The sequence below is a fragment of the Cervus elaphus genome, chromosome 5 (assembly GCF_910594005.1).
Source record: "Cervus elaphus chromosome 5, mCerEla1.1, whole genome shotgun sequence".
Lineage (NCBI taxonomy): Eukaryota > Metazoa > Chordata > Mammalia > Artiodactyla > Cervidae > Cervus > Cervus elaphus.
This window is the reverse complement of record NC_057819.1, coordinates 99,218,851-99,230,915: the sequence shown is the minus strand read 5'-3', so window position 1 is coordinate 99,230,915 and position 12,065 is coordinate 99,218,851. Positions and strand designations below refer to the sequence as shown.

Sequence of the window (12,065 nt, the reverse complement as noted above, 5' to 3'; positions counted from 1 at the left end):
GGGTGTATATGGTGATGTAAGGGGTAGAGGAAGTAAAACCAGGCTGCATGGCAGCTGCTGAGGAGGGAGGGTAGAAAAGCCCAGGCCTTTACTGTGGGGTCAGGGCAGGAAGCAGGAGAGGGTGGAAGCTAGGGAGGAACACTGGGGTGGTGTGAAGTGACAAGAGCAAGATATACGGGTCATGGGACATGGAGGCTGGTGGGGGTTGGGAGGAGATGTTGAGGGGTAAGATGCCAGGTGGCCATCAGCAGAGAAGCTGAAGCCAAGAATCAGGCATGATTAGGGGGCAAGGGAATAAGACCCATGTCTGCAGAAAGAAGAGCCAAAAATTATAAAAATAAGTTTTAGTAGTTAAAAAATATGGAATGTATACAAGACATAAAATAAACAGCAATTTTATATCATGGTATAGAAGAAATCCAAAAGAACAGAGGAAAGGTCTAAGGGAGGTCAGTGGCTGGTTAGTTGTGAATTAAACACTGACCAATAAGTAAAGAGTGTCTGCCATGTGCCAGTAATTGTTCTAGTATATTAATTGATGCTGAATAAATCATAATCTACCCTCAGAAGATTCCATTCTGTGCACTGGTTCGTCTGCTGCAGGTGTATAAGTATGATGAAGCTGCAGGATCTGGAAAAGATAAAGAAATTAACAGATGAGCTCTGAGATCAAGGGAAGTTGGGCAGGGTATCAGGGTCAAGGGGTGACAGCTTAAACTGGGGAATCAGAGTCCAAAACGTTAGCTATAGACCAGGTATACAGCAGGTGCTCAACAGTAAAGATCTGTGAATTGAATGAATGGCTCCCACCTTCGTCCACAGCTTCATCTCCCACTAGTCTGCTCTAGCTGCCATCTTGATGTTGCTCCAAGCACTGCCTGGCTTCGAGGGCTGGTCCCCAGGCCTGTGATGGCGTCCCTCCCTCCCTACTCTGTAGTCGGGCTGACTCTTCACTCATCGCCTGTGGTCCATGGTGCAGGCATCGTCTGTATCTGTCTCTGGGTCTGCCTGAGAGCTACTGCTGGCAGAATCCCTACCAGGGAGGCTCTGTGTCCCTGGAGGAGGGGTTCAGAAGCCCAGTTTACCTGGGGGATGCTTCAGGGACTGCTTCCTCCTCCGCTTGCACACCACGTAGAGTAGGACTCCAGTGAGGAAGAAAATGATGGTCAAGAGGGACAGCACAGGCACCAAGGCTGATGTCCCACCTGCAGGACCCACTTTTTCTTTCAGCTGCTTCTGGTTCTCCCTGGCCTCAGGGTCTGCCCCCAGACTGTGGCCCGAAGTGTAAGTGGTAGTTTCGTGGGTGGGGATGAGCTTGCTGTCCAAGGACACTGCTCCTTCCAGAGGGGTGGGTTGCTGGGTACGCTGCAGGGTGGATGGCAGGTACGTCCTGGAAGTGGTGACTGTGTCTGAAGGTGCCGCTTCTGTGGGCTCAGGAAGCTGGGTGCTGCGAAGAGGTGCATCCCCGTGGCGGGCCACCACCCTAGCTTGAGCATGTCCACATTCTGAAGAAGCAAGAAGTGAGAAATTAGGGCTACAAGGGGACAAGGTGAAGAACTAGATAAGAGGGCAGGGTAGCGGGTCAAGGAGAACATCAAGGGAACAGCAGAAGGCCAGGAAAGGAGGGTAGAGGGAAAATATGGGGAGATGGAAGTGAGCAACTACAACATGGAACCCCTGCGGCAATCATGCCCTGGAAAGTCAGGAGACCCCGGTTAGAACCCAGACTCTGCTACAAAGTATCTGTGACCTTGCCCCTTGTCTCCTAACCTCTCTGGGCTTCATTTCTTTTAGCTGTAACTTAGGGATAATTTTAGTAACAAAGGCCAGAGTAGCCAGGAAGAGTAAATGAAATCAGATAGGTGCTGGGACCTGGAAGAACACTTGGTGTTTTAATGATTGTGTAATTATTTTAGGAGTAAAATACAACCAGCATATCAAATTTGTGACTTCACAGGTGCTCCTGTTTAGGACAAGTTGCCATTAAGTTTTTCAAAAGTGGCTGTATACACTTATTTATTCATTTCATTGTTTTAAAATTTTACCTCAAAGGAACAATAAAATACAGAACTCAACCCTTAATAATATACATGGTGAAATGTCTGGGAATAAAGTATAATCAAGCCTGCACTTACTTGGAAGTGCACCAAAAAGATATTAGGCAGATCGATGAGGGATAGAGGGATGCATAGACAGATGGGTGGGCAATAAAGCAAATATAGTTAAAATGCCTTAAACTCGATATTATAAAATATAAAATAAATTTGCTTTATTATGGACATATATAAAATACATCAAATATAAAAATAAGTCATAGAATTAGGTGGTGGTTATATGGATGTTCACTGGACAAATCTTTCAATTTTTGTACATGTCTTCAAATTTCCATAATAAAATTGTTCTTATTGTTTAGTCATCAAGTCATGTCTGACTCTTTTGCAGCTCCATGGACTGTAGCCCATAAGGCTCCTCTGTCCATGGGATTTCCCAGTCAAGAGTGCCATCTCCTTCTCCAGGGGATCTTTCCAACCCAAGGATAGAACCCAGTATCTCCTGCAATGGCAGGTAGATTCTTTAACTCTGAGCCACTGGGGAAGCCTCCACCATAAAATACTGGAACATAAAAATAGTGCCTTGATTTCAAGAACAACATTAAGTAAATGCACAGTGATAGGATGCATTGGCAAAAATCATGAAAGTGATGGTGAAGCGTTTATGGTAAACAGGAACTTAAATCAAAGTATACTGAAGAGGAAAGGGTTGAGGCAAAGAAGGGTGTAAGGTGGACCCACGGAGCCCTGAGGACAGGAGAAAGCTCTCACCTCCACTATCAAAGCAGCGCATCAGTTCCTGAACCCAGCGGTCAGTGCTGCCTCCACATACATTTTTGTAGGGTAGCTGGAACCTGAGGAACGACCTGGTCTCAGATGTGTCCCCACTCGCTGCCCCACCCCCGCTATTCTCAGCTCTTTCCTGGTTCCAGAAGTGAGGTCACTCCCGAGCTTCAGCAGTTTCTGCTGGCACTGGGAAATTCCAGGTAGGTGGGACAGGGGAAAAGGGAAACTGAAGGTGCAACGAATAAGGGCGAACGTGACCTGGAGGAGTGGGGCGGGGGCTAGACGCCCTCCCAGGAGATCGAGTTTGACCAGAGGATCCTGAAGGGCGGGGGCGGGGAGGGGGGATGTACCGGCGCAGCCCTCGCATGGGTGGGTGGTGAGATTACCTGACGTAGGAAATACAGCGCTGATATGCCTTCAGGTATTTTCGGAGATTTCCCATGAGTTGCTCGTCTCGGGGGGAATGGGAAGAGACTCTATGATCGCAGAGACAACGTCCAACCTTGCTGCCTTCGTTGCCATTGCCTGAGCGGGACCGAAGTGGTTCGCACAGGCCCCCGGTTCAAGGGACGCATGCAGCTGCTACTAAGACTTCAACCCACAGCCTCGCTACAGCGTCTCCCCTAAACCCCAGGATCTGAGCCCCGACCCCGGCTCAACCCACGCTTCACTCTCCCCAAATATGTCCGTAATCACACCTGGACCCAGGTGTTCCCCAGCCCATCTCCAACCCCAGGCAGCTGGCCCTCCCCGAGCCCCGGCTGCCTTGGGGACCCTGGCTCCCCACTTACTCAACTCAACCCCGCGGCGCTAGTGCCTCCCTCCCATTTCCTTCCCCGGATTCGGGGATCCGGGCCCTTGACGAACCTGGAGAAGTGAGACAAGTTACAAATAGTAGGACCCAGAGGAACCGGGATGCCCGGCCCAGCAGCATCTCTGCCCGCCGCGGTCTGTCTGACTCCCCGACGTTCTCCGGAGCCGGACGACCAGCCGGTTTCTCAGTGGCTTTCGCTTCCTTCTCCCGCTTCGCCTGTGATTCCGCGGGACACGGCGGTCGTCGGCGCCGGGGCCCGGCCGGCCGAGGCAGGTCGCGAGGGGGCAGCGCGTCCCTCCCGGCGTCCTCACCGTCTCAAACCGACAGTGGGGTCAGTACCGTCGCAACCGCGTGATCGCCGGCCTGGGGGCGGCGGGGAAACCCCGGGAGGTGGAGTTCCTCCGCCAGCACCCCCGCACCCAGCCCAGAGCCTCGTCGAAGGGGTAGCCAGGAATGATGGAAGAAGGCGAGAGAAAGCGAAAGGAAGCCCAGGGTGCACGGCTAGGCGCGGCTGGACGGCAGCATTGCCCCGCCCGCCGCAGGTCCGTCCCTGTGACCTGCTCCTTAGAGAGGCTTTCACGTTTTGACCCGGGTCCTCTCACGTGGCCCGAGTGACTGGCAGCACCAGTCCGCGCGCCGCGCGGCGCAGACACTGACCCGGGCGCCTCCGCGCGGCGCAAGACTTTGGGGCGTGGCCACCCGAGCAGCCGCCCGTGGGCTCGGGCAGCCTGACGTCACACCGCACCCCGAGGTATTTACCTTCGAAAAGTGGTGGCGGCTGCAGGTACCGGAGCAGTGGAGCGGCCGGGGCGGGGGCTAGGTGTACTGGGGTTCATCGCTAACCCTAACCCGGTCCAAGGCGAAGGGATGCCCTGCCTCTGATGCTCCTCCCACACCCCACAGACGAGTCCAAAACTCTTCCCCATAGGATTAACTCTCTCCCACTTCGATCCTCAATTCAATTCAGCCCCTACCTTTGAGGGTTTGAACCTCAGATTTGGAGCCCCAAATACTGTCTCCCTCCTGACTACTCACTTATAACCCTAATCACCCACTTTCAAGTCTGGCCCCGTTCTCATCCTGAACTTGCATCCTCAGCCCTGAAAACTCTTTTCTGGCTCCCAACATCCATCCATAGATACCACCCTAAGGGACCCCTCCAACCCACACCATCCCGGGTGCCTCTCCCTCACCATACATCCCTTCCTCTGCTCAGTCTGACCCAGGCCCTGTGTCCCTGAAGACATGGAGTTTGTGTCTGGATACCGGGATGAATTCCTTGATTTTGCTGCCCTCCTCTTTGGCTGGTTCCGCAAGTTCGTGGCAGAGCGCGGGGCTGTAGGGACCAGCCCTGAGGGTCGCTGGCGGCAGCTGGAGGCTCAGATCAGAAGGTTGCCCCAGGACCCGGCCCTCTGGGTGCTCCACGTCCTGCCCAACCGCAGTGTGGGCATCAGCCTGGGGCAAGGGGCAGAGCCAGGCCCTGGACCAGGCCTGGGAGCTGCCCGGCTGCTGGGAGATGAGCCCCCACTCCACCTGCGAGACCTAAGTCCCTATGTCAGCTTTGTCAGTCTGGAGGAAGGGGAGGAAGGAGAGGAGGAGGAGGAGGAAGAGGAAGAAGAAGAGAATGGAGAGGAGGAGGGTGCAGGCACCAAAAAGGTAGAAACAGAGGAGAATGGGGAGCTGGCCCCTAGCAGCAGGGAGTCTCCCCAGGAAGCCACCCCTCCAGGGGAGCCAGAGGAGGCCAAGCAGGAGGCTGGAGGTGGCGAGGATGGCCAAGAGGACAGGGCAGAAGACGAACCGGGGCCTGAGAGGAGGAAGGGACGGAGAAGTGGTAAGAACCCAGGATGACCCTGCCATGCCCCCTGCCCAGCAGACCCCCCTTCTGAAGCCCTCCTCTGCCCCCTCAGAACACAGTTAGGAGTCACACATGAGTGGTCCTCAGGCCACTCTGGCCTGAAAAGATGTTTTCATTGATCCACATTTTTTTTTTTAAGTCTCACCAACTTTAAACATTAAAAGAAAAAAAAAATTCCAGAAGTCGGGAGTTAACACCTCAAGAAAAATGTGAAGTTCCCACAGCACACCCCCACATTTCTGCCCGGTGGCAAATGCTCATTCTGTGGAGCCGCTGTCCTCTTCCAATGAGGCCTGCCCTCCTACCTAGTCCCCTCTCCTACCCCAGGAGTATCTGATTTGGTACTCTGCCCCTGACAATCTTCCCCCTCCACCCCTGGCTTTTCCTGTCTTCTGCAGATGCTGCCCCCTTGCACCTTTCCTGCCTCCTACTGGTGACGGATGAACATGGCACCATCCTGGGCATTGACCTGCTGATGGAAGGAGCCCAGGGGAGCACAGGCAGGGGCTCAGGGGCTGAGAACCTGGCTCCTCGAGCCTATGCTCTCCTCTGCCACAGCATGGTCTGCCCCATGGGCTCCGGAGACCCCCGAAAGCCCCGACAGCTTACTGTGGGAGATGCCCAGCTGCATCGGTACAGAAAGCTGGTAGAGGGTGGGGAAGCCTGGGGGCCTGGGCTCCTGAGCCCCACCCCCAACCTGATGCCGTCTCCACCCTCATTCAGGGAGCTGGAGAATCTAGTCCCAAGGCTGGGAGTGAAGTTAGCCAAGACCCCGATGCGGACGTGGGGTCCCCGGCCAGGCTTCACCTTTGCCTCCCTCCGGGCTCGAACCTGCCATGTTTGTCATAGGCACAGCTTTGAAGTGAAACTGACGCCCTGGTGAGCAACCTGCAAAGACAGAGTGAGGGGGAGGAAGGGCAGGCAAACAGAGAGAGAATGAGGAACAGAGAAACAAGAAGATGAAAAAATACCACGCCGTGATAGGCAGAGAGTACAAACAGACTGAGTGACATATGGGCAGTTGCAGGACAGATGGACAGCAGACAGGGGACCTACATACACTAACACGGAGTACCCCACCACCTCCTATAACCCCAGCCCCCAGTGCGGTGCTGTCTTGTACTGTGGAGAGGCTTGTCTCCGTGCGGACTGGAAGCGATGCCCAGATGACGTAAGCCACCGATTTTGGTGCCCAAGGCTTGCAGCCTTCATGGAGAGGGCTGGAGAACTGGCAACCCTGCCTTTTACCTACACCGCAGGTATTATAAGGAGGTCAGAATGGATGGGGGAAGCGGACCCAGGTCTTTGGAACAGGGTCCTGGGCTTGAAGGTTAAGTGCCTGTTATTTCAGTCTTGATCCCTGGAGTAACAGCTGAGAGCTGGGTATTTGGGGCTGGGAGCTAGACCCCTGGGGCTGGAGATAGCCTCTCTGGAGCTGAGGACTGAGTGCCCAGGTCCCTGAGAGAACTTAGGGGATTCAGGTAGAGATACAAATACTTGCTTCTCAGCTTCACAAGCTGGCAACCTGAAACAAATCACTTTACTTCTTAGAGTTTTTCCTCACCGGTAAAATAGGCAGATTAGCAAATGGTAAAACCTGGAATTGTTATATGGCTTCTGTGGACTATGCTGTCCACTCAGAAATGTTAGTTTTCTGCCTGACTCGGGCCCAGGGTCCTGGGGAGAGGCTGCGGTGAGCCCAAGTCCGGAATCCTGGCCACCGGGCCCTCAACCCCTCCCCTCATCCTTCTCCAGAGGTGACCAGTGAAACCTTTAACAAGGAGGCCTTCCTGGCCTCCCGCGGCCTCACTCGTGGCTACTGGACCCAGCTCAGCATGCTGATTCCAGGCCCTGGTGCCCCCAGGCACCCAAGGGGCAGCACACCCTCCCTCAGCCTTCTTCTCCATGGTGCGTGGGGCTGCTCTCCAGGCATGAGTCCCTCAGACTAGGGGGCAGGAGGGGAGACCAAAAAGTTGTCCAGATCCTAGATAACCCCTCCACATACACACCAGATCCCCCCCGCCCCCAGCACCAGGGCACTGCCTGCCCCTTCCCAACCCTCAGAAAAGTCACCCCTGCCCACCCTCTCCAGAAGCCCCGTCCCTAGGCAGTTCCCCAGCCCCCTGCTGCAGCTCCAGGTCCTCTCAGGGAACACAGCTCCTTTGGAAGAAGGAAGCAGCCAGGTGGGGATCTCCCTGACACCAGGCTCATCATCTTTCATCCTCACAGGAGATCCTTACCAGCCTTTCCAGGGGGATGGGCCCGCCCTGATGCCTCCAGTGCCCCCGGATTCACCCAGGGGCCTCTTTGGTGAGCCGGAGGGGCCCTGAGGGAGCTAGCAGGGTGGGGGTGTGATCTGGAGGGCCAGAGGTCTTGGGTGGCTGAGAAAGGAGGCTGTTAGGCTGGAGGGGGCCTGAAGTCAGGTTCCCAGTAGCCTACTCTCCCCAGGCTCGTGGCAGGATTACTACACGTGGCGGGGCCTCAGCTTGGACTCCCCCATGGCCGTGCTCCTCACCTACCCGCTGACTGTGTACTACGTCATCACCCACCTGGTGCCCCAGTCCTGTAAGGAGAGCCAAGGCAGGGGGGAGGACTGCGTGGAGCAGAGGGGCCAGGTGGCTGGTAGGGGACAGGAGGGAGGGGAGGAGGAGGCCATATTTTTAAGTGTCTAGCTTATCACCAGTCCCTGAGCTCAACATCCAGAACAAACAGTCGCTGAAAATCCACGTGGTGGAGGCTGGGAAGGAGTTTGACCTTGTCATGGTGTTTTGGGTAAGCCCCTCCAGGCCTGAAGAGTGGGCGTGTGGGTGTGGAGGTGGACACGGGGTGGAACCCAGATTCGTCCTCTTTGCCCTTCAGGAACTCTTGGTCTTGCTCCCCCATATGGCCCTGGAGCTGCAGTTTGTGGGTGATGGCCTGCCCCCCGAAAGTGACCAGCAGCACTTTACCCTCCAGAGGGTGAGGGTTGAGTCCCCCTCCCCCTGCCCCTCACCCCAGTCTCCAGACTTGGTCCCTCTGCTGTCATCCTGGTTGGGCTGTGCCCTTCTGATCCCTGCCTTCTCTCCCCTGTCTTACCTGACACATTTTCCAGCACCATCACTTCCACTGGCCTCTCTCCCACTTCTGACTCTCCAGGATGGCCCTGAAGTATCTGTCCGCCCTTGTTCCGGCGTATCAGCACGGCTCAGCTCTGGGACTAAAGAGAAAGGGGTCCGCAGAGACCTGCAGATCAAGGTGTCTGCAAGGCCCTACCACCTGCTCCAGGGGCCCAAGCCTGACTTGGTCATCGGTAAGAGCCGGGGGTGGGAGCGTGGAGAAGGTGCGAGGAGGCCATGGAAGCTAGCTTCTCTCTGCTCTCCTTCCCTCCGCAGGATTTAACTCTGGCTTTGGACTAAAGGACACTTGGCTGAGCTCGCTGCCCCGGTTACAGGTGGGGGATGGGGCAAACGAGACCTTCTCTCACCTGCCGCCTGGTCCCTTATTTTCTAAAAGTGTCTTCTTCCCCATCATCTGCTCTGTAGATGTAGGGTGCACCCACGGGTCCTCCTGGACCCTGTGTCTGCCTCGTGCCTCTCCCCATCGGAGTCCTCTGGGTCCCCGGGAGGTATATGGGGGTGGGAGCTTTTCTGTGAGTGTCTGAGGCCCCGCTCCCACCCCAGTCCCTCCGAGTGCCGGCCTTCTTCACCGAGAGCAGCGAGTATGGCTGTGTGATGGACGATCAGACCATGGCGGTGGCCACAGGAGGGGGGACCAGCCCTCCACAGCCCAACCCTTTCCGCTCCCCCTTTCGCCTCAGAGCGGCAGACAATTGCATGCCCTGGTAAGGCCTTCGTACTCTCTGTCTGCTCATCCTGAAAAGCCCACCTCAACCCTCGTCTCTATGGTCCTTGGGCCCTCCTGGCCCAGCCCTACCCCCTGCTTCCTCCGCCCTCACTCCTCACGACCCCCACTGGAGGGTCTCGACAACGCCCACACACCCCTCTTTAGAACCAGCTCACAAAATCTCTCCAACCCCTGGTCCTCTACCCACCAAAATATAGCCCTGATTACACACACCCTGGCTGGCCCGCGGAGCCCTAAGCCTAGACCCAACCCCCGGGAACGCAGAATTTAGAAGCCCGGACCCTTGTGGGTATCCCAGCCTCTTGGCCCCGCCCCTGATGGAGCCACGCCCCCTCAGGTACTGCAACGCTTTCATCTTCCACTTGGTCTACAAGCCCTCGCAGGGAAGCGGGGCCCGCCCGGCGCCCGGGCCGGTGACTCCGGCCCCAACTCCTACCGCCCCTCCCGCCCCCGCCCGTAGGCGCCGAGGAGAAAAGAAACCTGGGCGGGGGTCCCGCCGGCGCAGGTGAGGGCCGAGAGATAGCAGTCCACCCTCTTGCCCCGACACGCCTCAGAAAGGAACACGAAACATGGGAGGCCGAGGGCGAGGCCGGTTGGCGGAACACGAAAAGCTGAATAAAATTACTTGTTTGAAATCACTGAGTCAAAGGCTCATCCTTGGGTCCTTAAATGGAGAGAGGAGAAAAAGGATTTAAGGACGACATTTTCCTCCAGCTTTCTTCAGTTCCTCGACCGCTATCCCCTCTCTCTTTGCTTGGGATTCTAACCTTCCTGGGTAATCCCGTGCGTGCGTGCTAAATCGCTTCAATCGTGTCCCACTCTTTGCGACCCCATGGATTGTAGCCCGCTAGGCTCCTCTATCCATGGAATTCTCCAGGCAAAGATATTGGAGTGGGTTGCCATTTCCTCCTTCAGGGGATCTTCCCGACCCCAAACTTCTTCTAATGTGTATTGATAAGACACTTCCCGGCCCCAGGAACAATCAGGGACCGGATCCAAGTCAAGATAAGACCAAGAAACAGAAAGTGACTTCTCTGGGGGGAGTGGTGGGGGAGGGGGCGCGGGGGCAGGGGAGGCATACAACCTCCTTGGGGCCGCACAGCCTTGGTTTAGACTCAGTGAAAGCCTCAGGCCACCCACCTGTCCAGCTAACCTCATGGCCATCCTTGACTCCACCTTCTCTCATCTTTCATGTCCCATAAGAACCAACTCCAGCTGAATGAGACTGCTGGTCACTCAACGTCCAGCAGTTTATGTCCAGTCCCACTGAAAAACGCCCCCTGTATCTCCTATTCCTTCCAAAACAGACATTCAAAACATTATTCTCTGCTTAAATTCCTTCAGTGACCTTCTTCTACTTTTTAAAATCCCCATAAGCATAAGCTGGGCCTAAAGATGCTTGTCACAAAGTATAGAAAAGGAAAAAATAGTGGAGAAACCTGGCAGACACCCCCTGAATCAACTGACAAAGATATATGAGAAATAAGAAGTCATGCTGACATCATGCTCCCTGACCTGATGCAATGACAAGGCCACACTCCCATCCCCTCTGTAGTATTTTCCCCCACATCCATAACTTTAGACTAATCACAAGAACACATCAGGGGAAAAAAAAAAAAAAATCCTGGGACAGTCTGCAAAACACCTGACCACTATTTTCAAAAGTATAAGTCACAAAAAGCAAAGAAAAACCAAGAAAGACTAACAGATTGGTAGAGACTAAGGAGACATGACAATTAAATAGGTTATAGTGTCCTGGATTGGATCTTGAATGGAAAAAAAAAAAGAATGGGAAAACTGGAGAAATGTAAATAGTCTGCTATTTAGCTAGTGGTATTATATCAATGTTAACTTCTTAGTTTTGATAAATATATCATGGTCATAGAAGAAGTAACATTAAAGGAAGATGGATGAGGAGTATTTGGGAACACTCTAGTGTCTTTGCCAAAATCACTGCAAATGGTGACTACAGCCATGAAATTAAAAGACGCTTGTTCCTTGGAAGAAAAGCTATGACCAACCTAGACAGAATATTAAAAAGCAGAGACATTACTTTACCAACAAAGGTCCATTTAGTCAAAGCTATGGTTTTTCCTGTAGTCATGTATGGATGTGATAGTTGGACTATAAACAAAGCTGAGCACAGAAGAATTGATGCTTTTGAACTGTGGTGTTGGAGAAGACTCGAGAGTCCCTTAGACTGCAAGGAGATCCAACCAGTCAATCCTAAAGGAAATCAGTCCTGAATATTCATTGGAAGGACTGATGCTGAAGCTGAAACTTCAATAGTTTGGCCACCTGATGCAAAAAACCTACTCATTGGAAAAGACCCTGACACTGGGAAAGATTGAAGGCGGGAGGAGAAGGGGATGACAGAAGATGAGATGATTGGATGGCATCACTAACGCAATGGATGTGAGTTTGAGTAGGCTCAAAGTAGGGAGTTGGTGATGGACAGGGAAGCCTGGCGTGCTGCAGTCCATGGGGTCACAAAGAGTCAGACACGACTGAGTGACTGAACTACTGAGTGTCTTTGCAATCTACCTATAAATCTAAAATTATTTCAAAATAAAATGTTTAGAAGATCAGATGCTTTAGTATGGCTTATAAAGTACCTCTCTTTCCATTATCCTCTTTTTTTCTAAATATTTTATTATCTAAGTTTCCAAATGCACAAAAACCCTGGAAGACTCGGCAGAATGAATCTCTATGTACC

At 53.8% G+C, this 12,065-nt stretch overlaps 2 protein-coding genes across 2 annotated transcripts; one reads left to right on the top strand and one right to left on the bottom strand.

Moving 5' to 3' along the window:
- Positions 1-342: 342 nt before the first annotated feature.
- Positions 343-4,307, bottom strand: CXCL16 (C-X-C motif chemokine ligand 16). The gene is made up of 5 exons (XM_043903584.1): positions 3,705-4,307; positions 3,224-3,362; positions 2,823-2,905; positions 1,086-1,505; positions 343-631 (listed from the first exon to the last, which is right to left on the bottom strand). Exons 1-5 carry the CDS (start codon positions 3,769-3,771, stop codon positions 564-566), a joined length of 777 nt encoding a protein of 258 aa, XP_043759519.1. The 5' UTR covers positions 3,772-4,307; the 3' UTR covers positions 343-563.
- Positions 4,183-9,984, top strand: ZMYND15 (zinc finger MYND-type containing 15). The gene is made up of 13 exons (XM_043903580.1): positions 4,183-5,482; positions 5,905-6,139; positions 6,230-6,385; positions 6,605-6,765; positions 7,262-7,414; positions 7,736-7,816; positions 7,955-8,071; positions 8,190-8,278; positions 8,366-8,464; positions 8,642-8,795; positions 8,878-8,936; positions 9,166-9,326; positions 9,687-9,984. The coding sequence occupies exons 1-13, from the start codon at positions 4,897-4,899 to the stop codon at positions 9,856-9,858; spliced, it is 2,223 nt and encodes a 740-aa protein (XP_043759515.1). The 5' UTR covers positions 4,183-4,896; the 3' UTR covers positions 9,859-9,984.
- Positions 9,985-12,065: the final 2,081 nt, after the last annotated feature.

Bases quoted from the DNA above. Each gene is read 5' to 3' on its own strand.
- CXCL16 (XM_043903584.1), bottom strand. From the start codon at position 3,771: ATGCTGCTGGGCCGGGCATCCCGGTTCCTCTGGGTCCTACTATTTGTA. The intron at 3,363-3,704 runs GTTCGTCAAGGG...GGTCCCGCTCAG, and splicing joins AACTTGTCTCACTTCTCCAG to GCAATGGCAACGAAGGCAGC. The intron at 632-1,085 runs GTAAACTGGGCT...TATCTTTTCCAG, and splicing joins GTCCCTGAAGCATCCCCCAG to ATCCTGCAGCTTCATCATAC.
- ZMYND15 (XM_043903580.1), top strand. From the start codon at position 4,897: ATGGAGTTTGTGTCTGGATACCGGGATGAATTCCTTGATTTTGCTGCC. The intron at 8,072-8,189 runs GTAAGGAGAGCC...GCTTATCACCAG, and splicing joins CCACCTGGTGCCCCAGTCCT to TCCCTGAGCTCAACATCCAG. The intron at 9,327-9,686 runs GTAAGGCCTTCG...ACGCCCCCTCAG, and splicing joins GCAGACAATTGCATGCCCTG to GTACTGCAACGCTTTCATCT.